This window comes from Colletotrichum aenigma (assembly GCF_013390185.1).
Source record: "Colletotrichum aenigma strain Cg56 chromosome Unknown KSG_Cg56_contig02, whole genome shotgun sequence".
NCBI lineage: Eukaryota > Fungi > Ascomycota > Sordariomycetes > Glomerellales > Glomerellaceae > Colletotrichum > Colletotrichum aenigma.
This window is the reverse complement of record NW_023500908.1, coordinates 6,410,644-6,434,361: the sequence shown is the minus strand read 5'-3', so window position 1 is coordinate 6,434,361 and position 23,718 is coordinate 6,410,644. Positions and strand designations below refer to the sequence as shown.

General features: G+C 50.5%; 8 protein-coding genes across 8 annotated transcripts; 2 read left to right on the top strand and 6 right to left on the bottom strand.

Annotated features, from left to right (window-relative positions):
- Positions 1 to 584: 584 nt before the first annotated feature.
- Positions 585 to 1,877, bottom strand: CGCA056_v003747 (uncharacterized protein; the record flags this gene model as incomplete). The annotated part of the gene is made up of 2 exons (XM_037319004.1): positions 585 to 749; positions 807 to 1,877. 2 exons carry the CDS (start codon positions 1,875 to 1,877, stop codon positions 585 to 587), a joined length of 1,236 nt encoding a protein of 411 aa, XP_037183322.1.
- Positions 1,878 to 2,711: 834 nt separating this feature from the next.
- Positions 2,712 to 5,438, bottom strand: bglI-3 (putative beta-glucosidase I; the record flags this gene model as incomplete). Its single annotated transcript, XM_037319003.1, has 6 exons — positions 2,712 to 3,419; positions 3,475 to 4,148; positions 4,197 to 4,733; positions 4,835 to 5,168; positions 5,216 to 5,263; positions 5,316 to 5,438. The coding sequence occupies 6 exons, from the start codon at positions 5,436 to 5,438 to the stop codon at positions 2,712 to 2,714; spliced, it is 2,424 nt and encodes an 807-aa protein (XP_037183323.1).
- A 393-nt stretch (positions 5,439 to 5,831) lies between these two features.
- On the bottom strand, positions 5,832 to 7,358 carry ataH-0 (Acetyltransferase ataH; the record flags this gene model as incomplete). The annotated part of the gene is made up of 1 exon (XM_037319002.1): positions 5,832 to 7,358. One exon carries the CDS (start codon positions 7,356 to 7,358, stop codon positions 5,832 to 5,834), a length of 1,527 nt encoding a protein of 508 aa, XP_037183320.1.
- A 342-nt stretch (positions 7,359 to 7,700) lies between these two features.
- On the bottom strand, positions 7,701 to 9,299 carry ZEB1-8 (FAD-linked oxidoreductase ZEB1; the record flags this gene model as incomplete). The annotated part of the gene is made up of 2 exons (XM_037319001.1): positions 7,701 to 8,801; positions 8,862 to 9,299. 2 exons carry the CDS (start codon positions 9,297 to 9,299, stop codon positions 7,701 to 7,703), a joined length of 1,539 nt encoding a protein of 512 aa, XP_037183321.1.
- Positions 9,300 to 11,389: 2,090 nt separating this feature from the next.
- CGCA056_v003743 (uncharacterized protein) lies at positions 11,390 to 14,603 on the top strand (the record flags this gene model as incomplete). Its single annotated transcript, XM_037319000.1, has 6 exons — positions 11,390 to 11,508; positions 11,560 to 12,203; positions 12,260 to 12,328; positions 12,386 to 12,702; positions 12,775 to 13,255; positions 13,303 to 14,603. The coding sequence occupies 6 exons, from the start codon at positions 11,390 to 11,392 to the stop codon at positions 14,601 to 14,603; spliced, it is 2,931 nt and encodes a 976-aa protein (XP_037183318.1).
- Positions 14,604 to 15,824: 1,221 nt separating this feature from the next.
- On the bottom strand, positions 15,825 to 16,520 carry CGCA056_v003742 (uncharacterized protein; the record flags this gene model as incomplete). The annotated part of the gene is made up of 3 exons (XM_037318999.1): positions 15,825 to 16,068; positions 16,122 to 16,157; positions 16,474 to 16,520. The coding sequence occupies 3 exons, from the start codon at positions 16,518 to 16,520 to the stop codon at positions 15,825 to 15,827; spliced, it is 327 nt and encodes a 108-aa protein (XP_037183319.1).
- A 1,078-nt stretch (positions 16,521 to 17,598) lies between these two features.
- On the top strand, positions 17,599 to 18,301 carry CGCA056_v003741 (putative ankyrin repeat protein; the record flags this gene model as incomplete). Its single annotated transcript, XM_037318998.1, has 3 exons — positions 17,599 to 17,769; positions 17,870 to 18,010; positions 18,119 to 18,301. 3 exons carry the CDS (start codon positions 17,599 to 17,601, stop codon positions 18,299 to 18,301), a joined length of 495 nt encoding a protein of 164 aa, XP_037183316.1.
- Positions 18,302 to 22,761: 4,460 nt separating this feature from the next.
- On the bottom strand, positions 22,762 to 23,718 carry CGCA056_v003740 (Fumagillin beta-trans-bergamotene synthase; the record flags this gene model as incomplete). The annotated part of the gene is made up of 1 exon (XM_037318997.1): positions 22,762 to 23,718. The coding sequence occupies one exon, from the start codon at positions 23,716 to 23,718 to the stop codon at positions 22,762 to 22,764; it is 957 nt and encodes a 318-aa protein (XP_037183317.1).

The following is a 23,718-nucleotide window of genomic DNA, read 5'->3' as shown; positions in this document are numbered from 1 at the left end:
CGGGCGATGTCGCATGCAGCTACCGGCGGCGCGTGAACCTAACGGCCTATTAGGGCGGCCTTATCACAGAATCTGGACTTTGCAGCCAAGCTTCGCGTGGCGTTGGGCCAGTCGTTATATCGCGAATGTCGCATTAGGCGACTGAATGTCATCAAAAGTTGGGGTAGAGTGGGTTGGCATGCAGGACTTACAGCTAGCCCAAAATGAGGCAGAAACGAACTTGGCTTCAACGCCCTGGCAGCAGATGCTACCCATGGTCTGGATAGTCCTGCGGGTAGCTTTGCAGATCGCATATTTATCATGATATCAATGATGATTTATGACAGAAACAAGCTGACAGTCAAGTCCTCGTGGTCTGTTGCTGGAATCGGAGGAACCCGCGATGGATGCCGTTGGTGGCGACTGACGAACCGTTTCCCATTAGCGCCATGCTTAATGCACGCGATAGCATTGGGCGGCATGCAGAATGCTGACGGCGTCAGGCGAGGTTTGCAAGCGCTCAGGTAGAAATGCGGGGGAGGACGGAGAAAGTCGCTCGCACCACAGATCTTTATGCGGTGATTGATACGATCTGGGCTCTGGGCTCATGTTTGCTGGCCGAGCAATTCTTCCGATGCCTTGGAATCAAGCCTTGCGAGAATGTCCAAGAGTGAGGATAGCAAAGAGCTGGCTCGGCCTCGAACAACATCATTTTCGACGTTTTGCGTAAGCTCCAGCAGAATGCTTCCCACGACGCGCATGAGTTCAATCTTGAAGGATCATGTTAGCTTGTCATATGCCTGAGGTTGACACTGCAACACACTCACGCCAGGCTCTCCATTGGTTTGAATGTACTGAAAAGGGACACTCGTCAGACTATGCACGACGTCCCTGGCAATATTGATCTGCTCCATAGCCAGTGTCAATGGATCATCATTGAGACCAATGAGACTCATCAGGCCATGCTCGATGCATTGCCGAAGTATCATGATCCTAACGCCATGAAACATGGCAACAAGCCGAGACTTCTGCGTCCAGAAACAAGATCGTTGGAAAGCAACATCATACTGAGCGTCCAGATTGACTGTGTCAGGCGAGTTAAGCCAAGGAGGCAAGTCGTCTAAAAGACTCATGACTTCGATGTACATGTTGGTCATTGCTTCCTTCTCAGTGTCTGATGTCGTTTCTGCTGTCGAGCTGTTGAGAGGGGTGTTTTGTCTCTTCGATCTGATTGCCAGAAGTAGACGACCGGCTGATGCCCAGCAGCGTTGGATCAAGTGGAAGCCCACCATAAGGGTGTCCTCAAACGAATCCGGCACATTCCTCATGCTCGGATCAAGCAGAGGAACTCTCGCCGGGTCGCTTTCCTGAATGGTCATGGTTGAGTCGAATAAGGGCTCGTGCAAGGTGACGTGCCGATTTGCCAGAGAAATGGCAGCTTTGTCGCAAACATAGAGCATCCAGAAATTGTTTCTTAGAAGCGTGGATTCCAAAGGCTCGCACTTTGACAGAACATGCTCGTCGTGAAGTCGAATATGTTGAGCCAGCAGACCGCCTTGGCTTAGAACATGCCACGCCAAGGGCGTCTTGCCAGCTGAATGTTGGAGTGCTGCCGACTGGAAAAGGCGAATAGCCAAAGAGCTCGAATCGGGATATTGTGTATCGTAATCTTCATACACCTTAATCATTCTCCTTGATGCCTGTAGAAAAGGTGTCGCAGCCAGATAGCGGTATGCCAAGATTGAGTCTGGATAGATAGAAGCAACGGCGGCGCACAATGCAGTGAGTAGAGTGAATGGTCTCGTGACAGCAACCCTTTCTTTGTCGGCACCCTCATCGAATACAATGTCATCAACATATGACGCGGATCCAGGAATTGGGAAGTAAGCAGCAGCCATGGTTCGATGAGTCGGAACATGGCAAATTGGGCACACTGGGAACATATGCAGTACATAGAGAGAGATGCACTCGTCGACGACTTGTCTTATAGTTGGTGATGGCAGTAATCCAAATATTGCTGAGAAGAGGTCGCCTCGTATTCTTGAAGGTGGAGTTGCTGAGTCTATCATTGAGTAGACAGAAGTAGCTGTACCGACTGGCTCGCAATGAGTTGTTGATGTAACTTGAGGTCTGCCATTGTCACCGCTTCTTGTCTGCGGTGAACGAGAGGTCCTCTGCCTGCTAGGCGGCGGTTCTTGGGCCTTTGCACGAGGCGTCTTCGGGCCTCTCTTTCGAGGGATCACCTTGAAGGTGCAGTCTAAATTTGATATGCTGCAGTTTGCGCATGGCTGAGTTGCATCGCACTATCGCATGTCAGGAATAAGCAACGATCGGGTCTCAACTGAGGCGTGCTCAGGTCTATGAAGCGGGCGAGTGAAACAAACTTACTTTCATCTTTCGTTGCCGACATGCATCACACGCTCTTTTAGACAGTGTAGAACTCGGTACGGGCATTGCGACGCTGGTGATGGATGCGAGTAGGTGTAGCAATTTCGCCGCGGAGAAATTCAAAGCGGGGGTATTCGGAGTTGAAGGTCGGAGAATATGTCACCACAACGGGCGGGATTTGTTCATGCGAGCTACGGTCTAAGTGCATTTACGAACTTTATGCAACTAACACCACCATCGCGGGATGTCGACTGTTATGAAAATAAGACTTAGATACACTCAGAGTCCCCGTCACTTTTAAGGGGTTCATCGTGAAAAGTGATGAATTGCTTGGAATTCCTCTATCAAAGACCTTGCCACCTAAAGTCTTCCTCAAGTTCAATTTCAGCGCTCAGCGCTTCGTCTTCGGGGTCGGCACTCTTGGAAATGATGACACGAAATGTGCCCTTCTCAGCCAGCCACTGCTCCAACTCTTCGTTCCAATATGACAAAGCATACTTGTCAAGAGTCACCTTGGTAGTGAAGATCTCTCCTTTCGCAACCCAGACTTTAGTAAAGCCCTTCAACTCTTTCTGAGGACGGTCAAACGTCGTCTCGATGTCTTGAATGTATATTTGAACGGTCTCTGAGCCATCTCGAAGTCCAGCATTGCGCACGTCAATGGTAACCTCAAATGACATCGCACTGCCATTATCAAACCGTACCCTCTTCGGCACCTGCAGGTTGGAATATTCGAAAGTTGTATATGACAAGCCATGACCGAAGTAGAAAAGCGGGCTCGTCTTGACCTTCTCATAGTATCGGTAACCGATGAAAACGCCCTCGCCGTACATGATCTCCCTCTGGCCCTTTCCAAATGTCAAGAAAGCTGGCGTGTCCTCAATACGTTTTGGAAAGGTCACCGACAGACGGCCGCTGGGGCTGACCTTACCAAACAGAACGTCGGCCATGGCATTTCCTGTCTCCTGGCCGCCAAACCAGGCGTGTACAAGAGTTGCAACTTTTTCGATCCAGGGCATAGCTATGGGACATCCGGACTGAGTTACAATAATCTGCGAATACCACGTTAGGGATCGAGTCCACAGTCGCGGAGATTAACACACTTACAGTGCTGGGGTTTGCCGCAACAACCCGCTCAATCAATTCATCGATCCCCGGCGGCAAGTCAAGAGACTTCCGATCAACGTCCTCACTCTCATAGTCCGCGTTTAGTCCAGCTATCAAGATGGGTATGTCGACGGACTTTGCCAGTCTCATAGCTTCATCCAAAGCCTGCTCCTTATCAATCCTCTCACAGCAGCCAATCCTCAATCCACCTGCACTGAGAGCACCCACCCCAGGAATGGCGGCTTCGTTTCGAAGCACCACGCAGACTTCATAAGTCTTTCCGACCTCAACTTCAACGTCCGCAGTCAGTTCCATGCTTGCTTGGTTGAACATAGGTGTATGCATTGTCTTCTTGGGTTGGCTGGTGAAAAGATCGATCACCTGCTTTCCGTCGACATCGAGTTTTCCCTTTCCGATAACGCAAAGTCCGAATTGGACTTTTGCCGTCTTTGTGGCAGTCAAGCACGTCTTCACACGCAGCCAATACGCGCTGGGGACGCCCTTTGGAAGACTGTCGGCGAAGTACATCTGCGCCTGCGTCGTCGTTGTAGTGTACAGAGGCGTTGCATCTGGGTTTTCTTCAAAGTTCTCTTCAAACCAATCAAGGATGTAACCACGCTGATTTGTACCAGGAACAGTCACATTGGACGACAGAAGAGGGGTGAAGAGATGGCCTGCGATCGATTAGCATAAGCATGATACCTCAAGCTGGCATCACTTACCATGGCATCCTATAGCTGTCTTCACTCTTCCCTCCCCCACGATGTCGACAATAGCATCCAACGGTGTACTGACATAGTACGGTACCAAGTCCGCTGATCCACCACCACTTACAGCAGGCAACCGAACAGCAGGTCCAATTAGACCAAAGGTCTGTTCGGAAGACGGATTGAGAGGCAGCACGGACCGTTCGTTCTTCAAAAGAACTATCGAGTTGCTCGCAACTTTCCTGCAGACCTGCCGCTTCTCTTCAGTATCACCTTGCGTACCCTCGTCGCGCCGATGCTTCAATGCGGGCTGAACCCTGTTGATCAGGTTCAACAAGCTTCGGACTCGCGCACCAATGGTTGCCTCCTTGACCTTGGGGCACAAGACAGCCCACATGAGCAATTCGTCCCTCCACCTTGCTGGCCCGGGCATCTCAAGATCAAGCCCGGCATTCACAGCCTCAGAGGTGCTGTACGTCCCGAACCAGTCACTCATGATAAGTCCATCCCATCCCCACTCCTTGCGAAGGATGTCCCCCAGAGCCATGGATCCTCGCTCGCATGAGTACCGTTAATCCTATGGTACGCCGTCATGAAGCACCACGGGTTCGCGTTTTTGACGGTAATCTGGAAGGGTAGGAGATGCATCTCACGCATCGTTCGCTCCGAAACTCTGATTGAGTCTTCAATAGACATAGTAGACTGGTCATGGGCGGCATAGTGCTTGATGCTAATCCCCACACCGTTTGTCTGCACGCCGCTGATGTATGCAGACGCCAAGGTGCCGCTCAGGAATGGGTCCTCAGCGAAAGCTTCAAAGCTACGACCGATGAGCGGAGACCTTTGTAGACAGACAGTAGGGGCGAGGATAACATGACAGCCCTTCTCTTTGGCTTCAGCTGCGAGCATCTCGCCCACGGAATGCATCAGTTCGGTGTCAAAGGTAGCGCCCATGGCCGTGGCTGAAGGCAACAGACACCCCGGAGGCTTGATAGGTCAGCGACGATGAAAGCTTCAGGTAGAATCCCACGTACTCCATTGAAGAAAGCCGTTCCTCGAACGCCATGTGGCCCGTCGGAGGTCTGAAAAGGTCAGCAATGCCCACATATTACTGGTGGCGCCATACTGTGGTACTTGGAATTTTGAGGCGGTCAATCGCATGTGTCGTCCAGGTGTCTTTGCCCGCGAGAAGTTTATCTTCTCCTCGAGGGTAAGATTCATAATGGTACGTGGCACGTTGATCAGAGCTCCCGACATACTGACTGACAGTCGAGCGGTCAATTCGGTTCAGACCGATCAAGCAGCTCTTGCAGCAAGGGCTTTGGCATTTCCAAAAGGCTCTAGTAATGTGTTCAGACTATATACTTGTAGTCTTCTCAGATTCTATCAATGAATTTTCCCCGTGGAGAAATTGTGGTATGCGTCAGCCAAAGCATCCACAATTTCTCCGCGGCGGTTTGCCATGGCAATCACAAGTTTGACCAAGATCACCCATGAAAGCACGAATGAGCCGCTCGTGCATCATTCATTCGGTAATCTCTGATTTTGTACACAACATGAAACGTCAATAACTCAATGTCCCGCACTGAACCCAACCTCCTCCGCAAGATGACTGACGTCCGTCGATCCGTTCTTTGCCCTTGATCAAACCTAGGGAATGCACCGGAGCGTCACAAACTGGCTCTTCGGGGTGACCCACCAGACCCAAGAAAAGCCCCAGACGAATCCGATGGTCTTTCCAATTTTCCCGCTCAGCGCGTGATATACCCTTGGGCAATACGTTTGGAGATAGTGCAGGAACAACGTCTCGAAGGCGATGATAACGAAGTTCGCCACCCACGCGAAGACCTCCCACCAAAAGCCGCACGTAATACCGGCCAGATAATCCGTGTAAGCGTGGAAGAAACCGCTGATGGTAAAAACAAGGCAGTTCAGCAGCCAGCGCTTCTTGCCCATGAAGGGACCCCTGCCGAGCCCGACGGCCTGCATCATCATCTCTCCAGTGCCGCAGACAGTGCGGTAAATGAGGCGGTCAAAGTACTTGCTCCAAAACCGGCGGATGTTCCATGCTTGGCGGATGTCTCCGAACATAGGGGGCCATTCCTCGGGTTCGTCGATTCCAAGGCCGACAAAGAATAAAGCGCACAACAAGTGAGCTCGGTTGTACCAGTTGTAGGCTGCCCACATAGATTCGAAGGCGAAGTAGACACGAACCCAAAACTCGCGGGGCTCGATATGGTCCCCCCTAAGGAAGCGACGGATTATTGCCGACTTGTGGTCCTCTATATCCGTCCAGACGAAGCCGAGATATCTGTCGATGACAATGTCCTTGGCGTTGTCTACAATGATGATGAGGAGTATTCGACATACCATTTCCAACATCCACCGAAGACGATGATTTCTCCATATCTTCAAGGCGTGAGTGCTGAATCTCTTCCAAAGCTCTACGGCGACTTGCTTGTTCGCCGTATCGGTGACTGGGACAACCTCGTTGTCTTTTTTGCCGTTCTCGGTGGTGGCCTTCTGGGCTTTTCTTTCGGCCAGTTCCTTTCTCTTCTCGATTACAGCCGATGGGACCTGTCTTTCCTTGTCTTGGTCTTTTATGAGATGGTATACAGGGGCTTGCCGAGCGGTATTGATAAAACGTCCGTTCCATGCAATCTTATAAGTGGCGCGGGCACGCTGAGGCCATGGGAGTCTCTTCTGCTCCTCGGTGAGAACGAATCCTTCGCGAAGAACCATGACTACCGCGCCCATGCATTGGATGATGATGCCCTTGAGTAAAGTGTCCTTCACGGCATAGTTCATGTTGATTCCGCTGATGTATCGCAAAATCTCGATGCCTGTGGCGCAGAAGGCGAGCACAGAGGGTAAGCGGTACTTCTCCTTGCAATTGACGGCTACGACACCGCACGTCAAACCAACGAGGTAGACTAATGCTGGCCAAACCCAAGCATGCCAGCCTGTGTAATTTGTCGCGGTAGGCAGCCTATATGACCTTTGTGACATATTTGCGGCATGTTGTCCCATTAACATCCGTTGCACTTCATCGTGGGTGTAGTTGGAGGCTTTCGAAGTGATGCTCTTGGCGATCGAAGTAATATTCTCGACGATGGACTCCATGCCGCCGGTATGGTTAAGGGCTGTCGAAGTCACATTCTCGACAATGGACTCCATGTCGTCGGTTGATTCTTCTTCGACTCGAACGTCTGTGTTAGTGCATAGATCCAACTGAAAGACTACAATCGGTAGTTTGCTTCCCACACGCCTTACCCGGTGAACGAAAGTCGAAAAAGCAAACTTCTTGGGATGCAGGTAGCAAAGCTCGAGTGTTGTGTGCAGCGAGTCGACTTGGACTCTTATAATAGTCCATCTCCGTTCAGTTCAGCCATCACTGTGCCTTGTCTATAAAATTGAACTTTGCATTCATGTAGGTACACCCCCATCCACCAGTTCCCCTAACGCCCCCTAGCCCGCGAGAGTTTGACCCAAAGACCATGTCTTCAAGCCCATGCCTAACTACTCCTCAACACGACACAGTCTTCCATTCTCATGAGGCAATCCATCGGCAGTCTTAATTGTCCAAAACTCGCTGCCCACTGCAGTTGCAGCATAAAACACATCTTCAGGATCCCATTTCTTTTTCAGCTCAAGCAAGCGAGGGTATTTCTCGTCACCGTAGAAAGATTGCTGAAAGTTTGGCTCCATGCGATCTGACTCCGCCAGGTAAGAGCCAGCACCTGGGGAGACATCTCTCCAACGCTGCATATCTCCGAAGGTAAACCCATTTCTCGCTTCCAAGATTTGATCGGCAGTGGCATTCACAGACCACCGCACTGACTGGAGAGCGAACAAAATGTTTTCCCGCCAGGCAGGGTTCACCGCGTTGTCTGGATTATCCGGACTCGTAGCTTTAATGTTAAATCCCACGAAGACGTGGTTTGCTTCCAGAGACGTCCGTATGGCGTCGAAGGTCGCTTGTCTCAGATCTTCCGACTCGAAATTCTTTCTTGGGAAAAGACGAGAGCCGCTCTGCACATTAACCTTCTCGACGACTTCTAGCGGGAAGAAGTCCTTCCAAGCAGGGTAGAAAGAGGCGTATTCGGTAATGTTGGGATCAAAGTCAATCCCCAGCTCCCGAAGCTCGGTGAACCATGGGTTCAGCAAAGATTCCACAACCTCTGCGGTCTTATTGGGGGCGAAGAAGGGTGTCATTTGGAACAAGAAATTCCCAGGACTGGGGTTGTTTGGAAGCATAATGAAATATGAATATGTTCCGTTCTCGGCATTGTCGATGAAATGGTCGAAATAGCTTCGCACACCTGACCAGAAGGTATCATTCGAAAGACCATCTGCTGTTGAGAACTTGAATCCCGCTGCTGTCGTCGGAACATCAGGAAACGCCTTGACCGTGACGGACGTGGCAATTCCAAAGGTTGAGCCGCCACCTCCACGGAGTGCCCAAAACAAGTCCGAATTTTGCGTGTGATCTGCGGTAATAAAACTGCCATCGGCAGTTACGACCTCAAAGGCAAGAGCTTGGTCTGCACCGGTGCCGTAGATGGAGCTTAGGGGAGAATGACCACCCCCCTGGATGTACCCTCCCATCACGCCAACAGTCTGCAATGAAGGCGTCAGCGTCTAAGCTTCAAAGTTCTTGATCGCAGTGTAGAAACTTACCTGCCCTTCTCCTCCCACGACAACCTTTCCGTGCTCATGGGCGATCCGATAGATCTCAAAGGCTTGCACGCCTGTGCCGCACTTGAACGCTGGACCGGAGTACCCCTCCACCTCATCGACTATCTCTGGAATGTACTCCACGTCTTTCAAGTAATGCGTCCAGATGCTCAAAGACTGGCCTCCGCCCGACTTTCCTGAGAAATCATGTCCCGTGTTCTTTACCACGAGTCGAATACCCATCTCTTTGGCGAACTTTACTCCCTCCTGAATGTGCTCGGGCGTGGACGCATTGATGACATACCAAGGGAAGCCGCCCATTGTGCAGTTTCCAGAGTCATAGATGTTCGGGGGCAGGCACGTCAGACCTTGGTAAACGGGCGAGAACATCTCGATGGGGTCATCAAGGTGGGTGTACGAATTGGTCCAGTTTGCAGACATGGTCGCACACCGAGCCGCATCGTACTCCAATCCGGGATAACATGCTGCAGCTTGAGGACGGGGTTTGAGCAGGCGATTACCCACCCTGCCATTCAATTCTGCCCATGCCTCATCAGAGGGCCAGGCGTTGTCGCCAGGGTAGACTTTGCAGCGCCCCTCAGCGGAAATGATCCCTGCAATTCCCAGAAGGAAGACAGCTGGCAGTTTCATCGTCCTGGTCGTCATGATTGATGTTTCTGCGATGCTGAGGAAAAGCTTGAGTAAAGTTCTGGGGGATAGCTGTGACTATTTATTGACAATAGTTTCCGCCGTGCCTTCATCTTTCGTGAGCGATGAACCCCCTGGGGTCGTACTGAAGATGCCATCCCCTCCACTTAGATGGCGATCTTCCCCTAGAGGAGAGAATTTCAGTAGCATGTCAGCGTTGCATATGGGGCCATCACCCCGGGCTTCTTTAGGCTCATTCGCTCCCTCGCACTTGATATATGCTTAATGAAAAGCCGGCAGACTTTATCGCCCTAGCTTACCGCCCCTTGCTGGCAAAATTCTTTTCGGGTTAACACGAGGAGGGGTCGCTGGCGATCAGCAGAAGAATAAGCTGAGACCATTCTTCGGCTTTTTCTACTCTTCGCGCTCTGCTTGCTTACACCTACACGATAATGCGAGTATCAACATTTCCCAAAACATTGAGATTAAGCCACGGCGATCTTCTAGACTCGTACAATTCCATCCCCTTTTTTCCATAGTATCAAGTCACTGTCCCTCTTGCAATGTTTTACATCCGCCATCAGTGACCTCCACCTACAACGGACACATTCCCACAGCCTCTAAGCTACGCGTTGAAGCTGTAGTTGTATCAATCCTCGCGAAAACAACCATTTGCTTTAATAGTCAGGTCCCTATGATATCTTGTCAAGCTACAGTACATAGGTGGTTGTTGTCTCTATAAATTGTAGATGATTGCACTTTGGTCTCCACACTGCAGGATAACGTGGTAATTGTGGGTATTGGAACTTATTTGACTTATTAAACCAATGATCAGATCCTCACTTGCATGCGTTCAATCTTCTCCGAGAGTGTTTTCACAATATTCAACTACTATCTTCAAGCAAGTGAAAAAACCATCATTATATGAAACCAGCTTCAAGGACTTATCGGTCATGATAGAAGCTATGGCTACGCACTGCGGCGTTGTATTGCTGAATCAAGTGACTGAAGTTATGGACTGTTCCCATGACAAGCACTTGCCGCGCGATCAAGTCGCCTCACCCCGGAGATAATCCATCTCTTAGATCTGGGACACAAACAATAGATTGAAGCAAGATGTGTCATGAGTCCGCATCTGCCTTTCCTGGCAATAATCAACCAACCACGATGCTTGCAAGCCTTTCGTCCCGTCTGATTCCGACCGGACCTTTTCCTCTGCCTTACCATTCGGATCTTCACCTGCATACGCGTATCGACGTGCCATCCGTCGTATTGACTACGAAGAGAGACGGGGGCTCCCCGCATTATGCGCGGCCAAAATCACCGGCCCATGTTGTCAATTCAACTCATCTGATAAGAAACAGAAGCTTTCAGGTTCTTCGATTCACTCCCTTTCGCGTTTCCATTGGTCCAAGTCAGATCAGTGTGACCTCCTCGTCCCTGGTCTCTGGAGAAAGCCTCGCTTGACATCTCCCCGAGGCCGATCCCTCACCGAAATCCTGGGCCATGGTACGAACTTCGTGCTCATTCGCACCGAATACGACATCAAGTGACACTTTATTACCTCAAAAATGCGTAAGTTGCATGAGCTATACTGCAAGGAACCCCGACTGCCGAGTTACCCCGGGTTTGACCATTCCTAATACACAGCAAGATCGCGCCCCCAAAGAAATGAAGATAGATCAGGTCTATTGCAATGACTCGGGGTTTTCTCTCCCGAGTCTATGGTGATATCTATGCCCTCTTCAGTATATAAAGCCCGGGAAATTCTGGATGCACGTAATCTTGTCACAATGTCCTGCACTTGCCATCGATCGTCTGTTGCATTCTTCACCAACTTCTTTGCGGAGTCATTCAGCTTGACTTGATCCATTGAAAAGGCCATGCATCGGCTGCTTATGTTGGTGCTCGCCACCTCTATGCCATATCTACCCCTCTCTTTAGCTTTACTGTCCGAATTCGATAACCCTTCCACAGAGTTCCGCCCAAAGTTCCGATACTGGTATGTACCTTTTCGGTCTCATTTTTCAGAAACGCTTCTTACCTTTGGTAGGCTCCCTGATGCCTCAGTTCCTCGTCAGTCTGCCATTGACGATGTCAACCATCTTGCTGAAGTTGGAGCTGGAGGCCTCGAGTTCCTCCCGTTCTACAACTACGATTTGGGCCCGGCATTGACTGACTGGTCAATTTACGGATTCGGCACAGAAGCTTTCACAGGGGTACTGGCGGCGGCTTTGAATGCAACTGCAGTCCATGGTCTGAAACTTGATCTAACCCTTGGTGCTAATCAAGGTGCCGGTATTCCCTCTGTGGTCGAGACCGTGGGCCTCGCCAAGGAGCTCGTGTATGGGAATATTACGGTTACGTCGGGGAAGCTCTCCTCAGGGTCAGTGCCAACGCCTGACGTACAGTACAACATGCTCACCGGCTTCATGAATACACCAGAGCCGTGGGGCGCCAACAACCTTGTGGCGGTCGTGGCCGGGAAGATCGTCACCGAAGTCCACTTAGCGGAATACTTCTACATGTCTATTCTCGAGGAGGATACGTTGGTTGACCTGACCAACGTCACCAATCAGGGCACGCTCTCGTGGATTCCCTCGGAAGGAGATTGGACCTGGATCGTTTTCGGTATCTACGAGCGTTACACAAACCAGAGAAGCTGTGTCTCCATCCCGCATGCTACGACGGCCCTGGGTAACGGCTCTTGGATAGTTGATCACTGGAGTTTCGAGGGGCCAAAAAGATGACAGACTTCTGGGACCAACACATCCTATCAGATGATAAGGTAGCTTCCCTCGTCAAGGAGGCTGGCGAATACGGTTCGTAACTCCTTGCTGGCCTCAAGCCCAATGCTGACTCGTATCTAGTCTGAGAAGACAGTATGGAGATGCAGGCTGCTTTGCCGTGGACCGATGATCTAGCCTCTCGTTTTGAGTCCTTGAATGGTTACAGCATCACCAAGTACCTCCCCATTCTCTTTCATGCCACAAACGCATGGGGTGGGTACCTGCCGCCGTACAATGTCACTTACACTCTGGGCGAATACGCTACTGATGGCGGGCCTTACGTGCAAGACTACAAGTCTGCCCTTGGTCAGGGCTATCTGGAGTATTTGGAGCACTACAACACCTGGGCCTCGACCAAAGGCTTGAAGCTCTCCACGCAGCCCGCATACAATATGCCTGTCGATATGGTAAGGGCTTGTTCTTAATTTTGCCTTCTTTTCCTGTTGCAAAAGGTCGTATGCTGACATGAAGTTGTCCAGATTCAAGCAGTAGCTCATGTCCAAGTCCAAGAATTGGAGTCTTTGGGTTTCTCCGAAAGCATCAACGAGTACCGTCAATTCACCGGAGCAGCTCATCTAGCTGGCCGCAACGTCATCTCAACTGAGCTCGGAGCAGTTCTTGGAAGTACCTACAAGCAGACCATCCCCAATCTAAAAGCCCTCCTTGATGGTTCATTCGCTGCCGGTGTCAACAACGTCGTTCTACATGGCTACGCATATAGTGGGCCGTACCCTGGGACAACATGGCCGGGCTACACTCCCTTCCAGTACGAACATTCGGATATGTGGGGTCCTCGACAGCCGGCTTGGAGACATTTCAACGACCTCATGATATATTCTGCAAGGAATTCAATGATCATGCGGCGAGGCGTTCCAAAAGTTGATCTTGCTTTCTATTACTTTGAGGTTCCATTCAAGTTTGGCGTTAGTGTGTACAACAAGAGCGATCTGAATGAATTTGGTAAGATCAAGCTCTCTGTAGAAGTACTGTTCACTGACAGTTCACAGGATACACGTTTGAGTATCTGGGCCCCAGTAACCTCGTGTCTGACCACGCCAAAGTTGTCGATGGAGTTCTTGCGCCAGAGGGACCCGGATACACAGCCTTGATAATTTACAGCCAGTCACAAATCACGCCAAATGCATCTTCGGCACTTGTCGGCTTCGCTCAAAGTGGTCTGCCGATCTACATCGTAGGAACTCTTCCGAATGTCACCATCGGGTTCAACGGTCAGGAAGAAGTATCGTCCAGCATGGACGAAGTCCTGACCTACGATTCTGTTCGTTTTGTTAGCATGGAGGCATTTTCTCCGTCTCTGCTCATTGCCGACGGCGTTCTGCCGCGTGCCAATACACATGGAAACTCTAATGCGTCCAATCTCTACACGTTTTGGACATCAGACACCTCATCCCAGAGCGATTACGTCTATCTATACAACACCGGCGAAGATGGCACTTTTGACATCTCGCTTTCCGCGCGCCCAAATACAGCCCCATCCATTCTCGACGCTTGGACTGGAAAGAGAGCCGCTCTGGCTGTGTACCGGAGCACCTCTACAGGCATCGCGACGAGGGTCGGGCTGAAAGCACGCCAAACGCTCATACTTGAACTCTCGGTATCCAATGAAAACAACCCCTTCGTCATTGAATACTCACCAAACGTCGAATCGATCCACAGTTTGTCGTCGAAAAACCTTGACATATGGCTCCATGGATCTGACGAGGCATGGCTGAAATTGAGTAACGGAACCCAGATTACTCTCCCTCCTGCGGCCAGCCCATCTCAAGCTGTCGTTAGTCTGAGCCCTTGGCATCTTATCGTGGACTCATACGGCCCTTCCACCGACAATGACACCTTGGAAGGCGAAGTTACTACTATTGATGTTGGTCAGTTGGACAGTCTGAGGCTTTGGACAAACATCTCCGGCATTGAGCACCTTAGCGGGGTCGGCACATACTCCACCAGTTTTGAATGGGTTTTCGACGACCAGGCAGCCGTGACCATCAACTTTGGAACCGTATTGAATACCTTGAGAGCTTGGGTCAATGGGAAGCAGCTTGCGCCGGTTGACCCGACAGACCCCGTTGCTGATATTTCGCCTTTCATCATTACAGGCAACAACACACTGAGAGATGAAGTGACAACAACCCTGTTCAACTCAGTCAAAGCAAACGTAGACCAAGTCTTTAGCATCGGCTTTGGTCCGCAAACACCAACGTACTACACTGAGGCGGCTTGGGAGAAGTTTGGTCTCATAGAACCTGTAGAGTTTCGGTCTTTCAGGACCTTGACTGTTCCATTGAAATAACTACTGCACTATATCCTACATTGAAATATACTACTGCACTGTGTTCTAGTCAGGACCTGGACCATTCCATCGAAATAAACTACTACACTGTCCCGGGTGTGATCCTTGCTATTGACTCGTTGGATCACCTCCTGTCGAACCTGTCGAACCTGTCGAACCCTTCCTGTCTCTTCCCTTATGTACAATCTTTTCTGTCCAATCTCGTCAGTTAACCTTCCTGCCGAGATACTGGGTTGAGCCTTACAGGTGTATTTAACTCACGTCTCCATCACTCTGGTGCGATAGCCCATCCTTCAGCCGACAATCGACTCAAGTAGAAGAACCGAAGTCAGGTCCATTTAAGGGCGGATCAGAGTCGAGATTTCCCAATTCGGGATACAGAGGCGACAGAGGCTGATAGTTGGGTGGGCTCGAACCGCCGGATCCCGACATCCCATTCAATTGCGTATTCTGCAATGCAGGCATTTGGTTGGGGCGTGTTCTCAAAGGCAGATGATTGGGGGTATCCATGTTCGAGTGAGGAATCTGCGGCATGGGTACTTGTTGCGGCACTGTTCCCGAAGGCTGAGGGACAGGAGTATTCATGTTTGGTGCATGATTCTGTGGCATGGCCGTCTGTTGCGGTGCTCCTGGCTGAGGCTGCAGCCTAGGGGAATCCATCCGCACCCAACTAACGACATTTCTGCGTCTGTGTACGGGTCCTTTTGGACACTGGAGTTCGACGTTGATCCGAGATGGGCGCATGCGAAGAGTTCCCTCGAAGTAACCGCGAATGACGTTGAACTCTCTGTTATTCACACCCTCGACATAGTGTCCATAGTACTTTGCGCGGCCTATCTCGGTCCGGACAAATGACCAGGAAAGGCGCCTTTTAGCTTCCTCTGGCGTTTGTCCTCTGTAGCCCCAGAGATTGTAAACGTCTGGGACGGACAAACGCGTACCAATGAAGACCTTCTTCAAGTTATTGTTGGCTGGCATGATGGTTGATGGCGTATGCGTAAGACTGTTACAAGTGGTCGTGTCTCAGTCTGGACCCTGGGGTTTTCAACATAGTCTTGAACATGGTTGAGACAAGTTAATGGATAGTGCACATTTCTAAACAAGTTCTTTATAGGGCGGGTTGAAAACTCTGTTCGCCTCTCTCGCGACCCATGCGACCCATCTCCACAAGTTCGCCTAGCCCTGCTGTTTAAACTTAAAGACAGACCGGCTAGTGAGGCTTCAGGACTTCAAGGTAGAACCGCTTGAGCTCGGGTTGGCTGCCTGGCTCCAGGTTTTGGCATCGTCAGGCCTTCTATACGGCAGGTGTGTATGATCTTTGCGCATATGTATGAGCCCGTTCCATGGTTCCGCCTTAGCAGATTGGTCGAGCCAACGATCCATCGGGTGGCTTAATGACGACTTCTTCGGCTCTTGGACTCCCTTTTCTAAGCAGGCGTTCGTATTCTGCTGGTTTGCTTGCATTCTGAGGCGCATGTTAGTACGCACCAGAGTCGAAGACTGGAGCTGGACACTAACCTGGCTATTATCAGGCTTGTCTCGATGATGCTCTGGCTAGGCTTGGTTTAATGGCGTGATGGTTGTTATCTGTTTGTAATTGAGCAACTGCTCAAAACTCTGGAGCATTTCCGATCTTTATGCTCCAGAATGTATTTGGCCCCAAACCGAGGTATCAATGGACTGGGCTTGTTTGGGATCATGTTATTTGGGGCCAATTTTTGCTGGGGCCGGTAAATGTGGCATTGTGAGAGCGTGGGGCCAATTATTATTTTGACTGCCATTCACCTCATACTTGGGGTCAGTTTCCAGTCTAAACTTCTTGCTGATTTCGGATCGACCTCTCTCAAGATTTCAGTAATATTGGTCTTACATCCTGCATTTCAACATGACGTTGGTGGATCTGATCGCCACTGGCATATTGTCGGCCAAGCAAAGTTTTCTGCCTGACCTGTTCCAACGGGACAAAACATGTCAGCAGATATTTATGATCATAAGTCCAAACTACGAATTTCTATCATTAGTAAAAGTGTAGCACTTGCCTGCCTTTTTGTTCGAATTAGGTTCAGAAATAGTGTGAAGCTTGGAGAGCCAAAGACATATTCCTCTTGAAGGGCTAAACTCTTAGACTCGCTCCCTTCCCTTCTAGAAACTTCAATCGACAGTTGATGTCATGGTCACCCAAGACACATTCCGCAAGGCCATTGGCGCAGTCCTTTTAACTCTGTCACTGCGCATCTCCTCAGGCAAGCCGTCCATAGCGACTCGTTATAAAACAACCACGATATCCCACATCCAAGAGCTCGCCATGCATCTAAGAAAGTGTTTTCCCCACTTGTATCGCTGCTCGAACTTCTTCATAACTGTAGGGTTTGTGAATCTGTTGCTGAGGATGTATCGTGACCTGGCTGTAGCAAGCCGCTCGAAAACGTCAGAAAGAGGCGTCAGACATCCGACAAGAACTATTATGCAAGCAACCTTAACAGTCACTATTGTATTGAAAGCTTTGCTCTCCGAGATGTCAATACCGCATCCAGAATGTGTTTGTGAGATTGGAGGAAGGTAGGTAGGCCGAGATAGAAAGCAGCAACTTTTGGGTAAGAGCTACAGAGCTAATAAAAACCAAAATCGCGGTTTTAGCAATTTCTCAAAGCCACATCTCTTTTTCTTCCATTTTCAGTCGCAAAAGCTCGACATACCAGCGATCGCAGCCAGCCACAAAATCGGTGAGAGTAAATGAGACGTGGCACGGAAACGCCGGACTTTGATGCTAGCGGTGAAGGCCCCCCAAAACCCCGAGCCAATCATGTCTCAGATTACTAATGATTTCTCGAAGATTCGCCCCGACTTCACCGAATAGCGCACGTTGCTGACCTGACGACTCCGCCCTTCACGTTGGTTCGGCACCTTCAATCGCGGGGGAACCACTACCGTTGTTGGCATCGCTGAGTCTCAGCCCTACGAAAGGAAAGCACGCAATTCGTTTTCATACATCATCATGAGCGGATCAAGTCTGACGTCGGCCACGGCGTTCTCGCCGTCGCTGGAGGCCATCAAGTTGGCCGCCAGCATGTACAATGCTGCGCGGGAGGGCAACAAGACGGTGCTGAAGGAGGCTCTCGAGGACGGGCTTCCGCCCAACTTGACGAATGAGAAGGGAGACACCTTGGTGAGCTTCCCCGAACGCCATGCTCGGCAGTTTGCAGCTTCACTGCCGGGGGCTTCGGCACATGGAAAGCACGGATGGCGGTAGCTAACATGCGTTCCAGTTGATGTTGGCGGCATACTACGGTCACGCAGACACGGTGAAGCTCCTGATTCAACATGGAGCGGACCCTAACAGGTTGAACGACAAGCGTCAGAGCCCTATCGCGGGTGCCGTCTTCAAAGGCTTAGATGCAGTGATTGAGGTAAGTGAGAACGTCGGGGCGATTGCCTGGGATTCACCCATCGTGACGCATCAAAGAAATGTTGGTGCCACGGATACCGGAGCTTGACGGCTGACGAATTCGGAATAGGTCCTCTTGGATGGCGGTGCTGATCCGGACTACGGCAAGCCTTCTGCCATGCAGTGTCTGTCCATGTTCAACGCGGAGGCGAAGTGGAAGGACAAGTTCGAGTCGGCGCCAGGCCGAGGCAAGGCGAAGGCCGTCCCGCAGGACGGCGCCGAGGAGCGTGCGCCTGAGAGATTCAAGGCATGAACGCCGGTGGGAGAGAGATTAAATCCTCCGCATTTTTGATCACTGACTCATGGAAACTTTGTGACGGATATGGCTTTTCGGGATTCATCGCGCGAGCTGGAGTTGGGCAAGACATTCATTGATTTAATTCAAAAACATGCAATTCGTCTCATTCTAGACGAGTAGATGCTTCATAGACCAGAACGGTCTCACAATAAAATACAGCTTGGGAAGATCATTGCCATGCCACGTCCAGTGTTTGACTTATGACTGGCACATAGGTTTGTACAAGTCCTGCACGTATCCTAGTTCACTCCGCAAGCTCCAACAGGAGAGCAATAGCCCGAGCAGCATTCGCCGTTCTGTCTGCAGGCTGTGATTCGCGCTCACGTTAGTAACGAGTAAAACATGGACCAGAATTGCTCCGAGATATCTGAATAGATCGCATGATGACTTACTGTCTCCAAATTTCTTCTTTCCAACACACGAGACAACTGGGCCACGACGGGCCTCGAGCTTTGCAGGGACTGGCTCATTTTGAATGCCCGCCGGGACAGCCGCAGCGATGGTCGCGAAGAGGAAAAGAGCGTTGATAAACTTCATTTTTATGTTGGTGAAAGAAACTGGGTTCTCTTTGTTGTGCGCTCTGGGTCAAGGATGAGAAAGAAAAGCTTGGGTGACATGGCAGCGTTTCAATGCTGAACAAGTGATCAAGAGGCTAGATTTATAGATTTCATGGTCCTTTGCAACGACGCGTCACCATTGGATACGATTCATTGCAATCTCAATTGCGGCAGAACATGCCTAGCTGAAGGAAATGATTCATGTTCAAAAACCTTCGTAGATTAATTTTGACCGCCTATCGTGGACCTGAAGGCTGTAGTTGCGATTGACCTCCACGTCGATTTAGCCGATGATACAGCATTACGGCAGTTTCCAAATGCCTGCGTATACTCCGCGCGCATAGGACTGATCCCATGCAAGTAAGAGCGAACAGCCGCCGGCGATGTTCCAGACAAATATGTAAGTCGCCGCCGGACATTGGCGCGCCCTAATATTACCGGAGATGCGCCCTAGTCAAATCGCTTCCATGCCAGAGTGTTTTACTTGACATCTGCACATCAATTGACTCTCCTTACACGACGTTGGCATAGCCTCGATACGAATACTCGTCTTTCAACCACCAATACAAAAACATCCGAATGTGGGAACTGTAAAACTCTAGGCGCCGGACGCTAAGGTTTGATATAGTCGCTGTAGAAAAAGACCTAGATCTGTTGTCTAGCGCATTTATCCAACAAGCTTTCATTTAGTTAAAGTATATGCGGGCAATCATAGAGTTCGACTAATCAACTTGTATTCTTCCGGTCCCCATAACTCGATGTTGTTCTCCAGTTTCCTGTTCCAGGTTGTTGCAGAAATGGCTTATAGTTCCCACGGCCCCCGAATAAGGACGGGATTTGAATTGCGCGGCCAAGATTCTTGGATCACCGGGTGATCTGCTCTCACATCTGCCGGAAGGCTGCCGGAAAGACCCATAGTCTCGGTGTTCGATTTCATCGATCATAGGTAAAGTCGCTCGCTGAGTTCCTTCAATAAGCACACCCTCACACATCATTCTCAGATGACTTTTAGCAAACATTCAGCAACAAGAACGGCTCATCTGGGAATTCTGGGTAACGCAAGAGTCGTATCTCACCTGATAAATTGAGTGAAGGTCTATTTTGAAGACAATGAGTACGCACAGTGGAGCTTCTGGTCCGTTCTGTGCGCCAGTTCGTCCTGTAGATCAAGGTTTGGGGACCACATCAGCTTTGCAGATCACAAGCTTTATTCAGAAGGAACCGGATGCTTCTTACCCCGCACGCGCATTCAATTTCCCTGGTCTTTTTGTCTGGTCAAGCCGATTGGCGCCCGTCGGCAACATTGATTGGCACAGGACGAGGACTACCATGAACCCTGTCAAACCTGCGCGACTACATTAGGTGTTGCTGATTTTCAAACCTAGACAGCAGGAGAAATCACGAATTTCAACATCAGGAAGAAAGTATAGTAGCGAGCACTCCATGCCTTCGATACGTGTGAGCTGAAGACACAATACACACAAGATGTCTTCCTTGTAAGCTGAGTATGGTCCGGGCGAGGGGAAATTGTGTTGTAATTTATCAAACGTCTGCGAGAGAACTGCGGAAAAATACTACTAGATCAACTTGAAACCAATTAAGCCCTACCCCCTAATCTTCTTTGGCCTACCCGCCACACCTCGTCCTGCTTGGCATATATTGACATGTTGGATCTGCTTTAGATGGTTGCTTTCTGCACCCCCTTTCTCACAAATACACCGGAAGTTGGGCCTGCGGTACGCGCAAGTCTTTCCCCGGGATATGTTGCTCAGGTGTCTTCGATAATGATCCTTGCGAGGGGTTGAGTAATCACATCGACAATCGTATGACTTGGTTGCTTCTTCGGTATGAGCCTTCGAACGATAATGTCGCCGGAGATCTTTCGGGCTAGCAAAAGACCGGGTGCAACCCATTTTGCATGCATATCTCTGCTTGTGGTTGACTTCTGGAACCAGAGCTGGGCGTGGTGTCCTTGAAACATACTGTGGTCTGATGGGTGCTAGCGAAGTACTCGACGATAGCAGGAGCTCGTGCTGACCTGAGCTGTCGTCAGACGGCGCAACTGTAGTGATCATGCTCATTTCCTGCCTCCATCTATCAAAGCATTCTGCGGCCGCGGGCGTGAATTGAGAGTAGTGAAATAACGGCGATGCGGGTGTTGTGGGAAAAGTCGGCATCTCTAGATCATTTCCCAAGACATCCAAGCATCTCGAAATGGACCAATCATCCGCCAGAAATGACGAAAGTTCTGACTCGTTGTTCCGCTGCGTACTTGCAATCGATGAAGACACGATATCAACACTCGTCAATTGTTCCTTTGTCGAAAGGTCATCGCTTGCAAGGGTGGCTGCGCGGTCGACCGAGAATGTGGCTTGCAATAGCACATTCTCGGGAAGCTTTACAGGTATGGTTGGACATAGTGAATGATTGAAATGGAAATCAAAGTTAAAACAAAGATCGGGGCTTTCGTAGAAGTGTGTGGGAGAGGCAGGGGTTTGCAAGTCGGGTTCTTGACTGGGCGGAATGTGACAAGCGCGGGGTACCAAGACCCCCGCCGTTCAACGTTGCCACGAGAGATCTGCAGGGCGCTGAGAGCCTGCTGCTTTTCCGGGAGAAAGCTTCCTCAAAAGCAAAGAACGGCGATTATTTCGTCTTTGAAGTATCGAGACTGGCTTCAGCCGAGAACGAGTGCGCGCGCGGGGGACGAGCTATTCATGCATTGGGGGACATCGCACTCACGCCGATTTGGAGGGCTTGGTAAATTGGCCCCAAATGGCTTGGTCTTGAAATAGCGTAATGCAGTCAGATCTGAGAATTGGCCCCAGGCAGGCCAGATCCTCTTGTTGGTGGTCCGTGTTTGGTACTGGGAGCATGGAGTGTCAGCTTGCAGCGTTCGATAAGCCCCAATGACTGGCCAATACGGAGACGAACTGGCGCCCTTTTTGCACCTTTATTGAAACGAGGCGGCCGGCTTACGCTTGGATAAGTTCGGGCATGCAAGTCACTGGCGGCAGAAAGATAATTGGTCCATCGTTCAAGACAGGCAGACTTATCATCTGATCAAGTTAGACACGTGTTCATGTGTGGACGAAAGCATCCATAGTTCCCTAGGTAAGTCCCATTGCCAATTCAGACCTAAAGTTAGGTTCTAACATCGACAACATCATGAGTACTGTTACTTCTGATAACGTAATTTACGTTTTTGTATACTACCAGAAGAGCCCTTGTTATGTTTGTTTGTTACTAAGGATGTTGAGTTCGAAAACAAGATGCTTGATGAGGTCTGACTCTGAGGACTTTTGAGGCTTGGGTGGTGAGGCTTGGGTGGTGAACGAGTTGCCCAAGCGCGAATGATCTAATACCAAGTCTCAAAAAGCGCCATTTCAGTGCGTCCTCAGTTTCTTGGAATTTTCTTTAGGACCATTAACCAAAATGGCATGGTTCGGTTCAAGATTCGCATAGACAGAAAGAAACGAAGTCGAACTGCGGCACCGGTTAAGACTCCTGAAATTTTGAGGGTTACTGATTGCGCACATCTTAGTGCTTGGTTGGCACTAAGGGACGACGAGCATTACGTTCACATATACCCTGCGGCCCTTGCCAAGAACTATCAGAAGGATTTTGCTGCGACCGCTTCAAGCACAACCGAACAATAAAGAATAGAGCAGGAAACTAGCGCAAAATAGGAAACGTGAAGAAGGCTGTCAATCAATGTTACAGTAAGGATCAAGCGCGTCCGGATGTGTAGGATCCATACTGCTTTAGTTGTATTCTGAGATATATTCAAGGTATCATGTTCGTCGTCTATTTACACACAAGGAAACAAATGCATGTAACTCTAGCGCTTTGTCTATCCGTCTAGTTCAATGCTCCAAATCTAAGGAAACCCAACTTGCTGACAAAAGGAATAGAATAGAGGATCGGCAACCATCCCAGAGTGTAGATGTGGAAGGTCATGCGGTCAGCCTTGGTAGAGTGGTCGAAGAGCAGGCGGAACGAGACGTATCCGCCCATCATGACCGGCATGATGTACTCAAGGGGGGTGCACTGCCAGTACGCGCACAGGGCCATGGACCAGAAGACGATGAAGAAGGCGGTGAGGAAGCGGCACGGGACGTCTCCCATGGCGAGGGGCAGGGTGCGGCGTCCGCGAGCTCCGTCGCCCTTAATGTCTCTGAAGTCCTGGATCTGGACGGTGGTGAGGGTGTTAAGACCGAGCAGGGCGCACCACTCGTAGCCGGCGCGGGCCATGTTGTTGGAGTGGGAGGCGACGCGGGTGGCGCCGAGCTGGCCGGTCGAGTAGAAGAGAGCATTGATAATGTTCTTGCCCCACCAGGAGCTAGCGCCGACGTAGTCGTAGACCCAGGTCTCGGCCATGAAGGCCAGGGCCTCGGGGAAACCGCCGAGGGCGATGCTAGCGACAAGGAGGAGGACGGTGGCGACGACGTACCACTTCTGGGCGTCCTCGATGCTGAGACGGCCGGAGGGGATAGCGCGCCATGGCTTGTTGATCTTATCTTCTTCGACGGACTCCGGGTCCTTCTGGTTGCTGAGGTCGAAGTGGAAGACGTAGAGCCAGATGTAGAGCAGGGCCCTCGGGAAAGACGCCGCGACGTCAGCCCAGCTGGGGGACTTGACGGTGACGCCCCCGGACGCCAAGCTCAGCATGGCGAATAGGACGACGGGCAGGACATAAGCCTTGATGTTGCTCTCGGTGATGAGGTGGGCGAGAGACAAGGCGTCCTTGACCTTGGAGATGGCCGACGTAGGCAACCTCGCGATGGAGGACGTCGGGCTAAGGGTTTGGACAGCCAT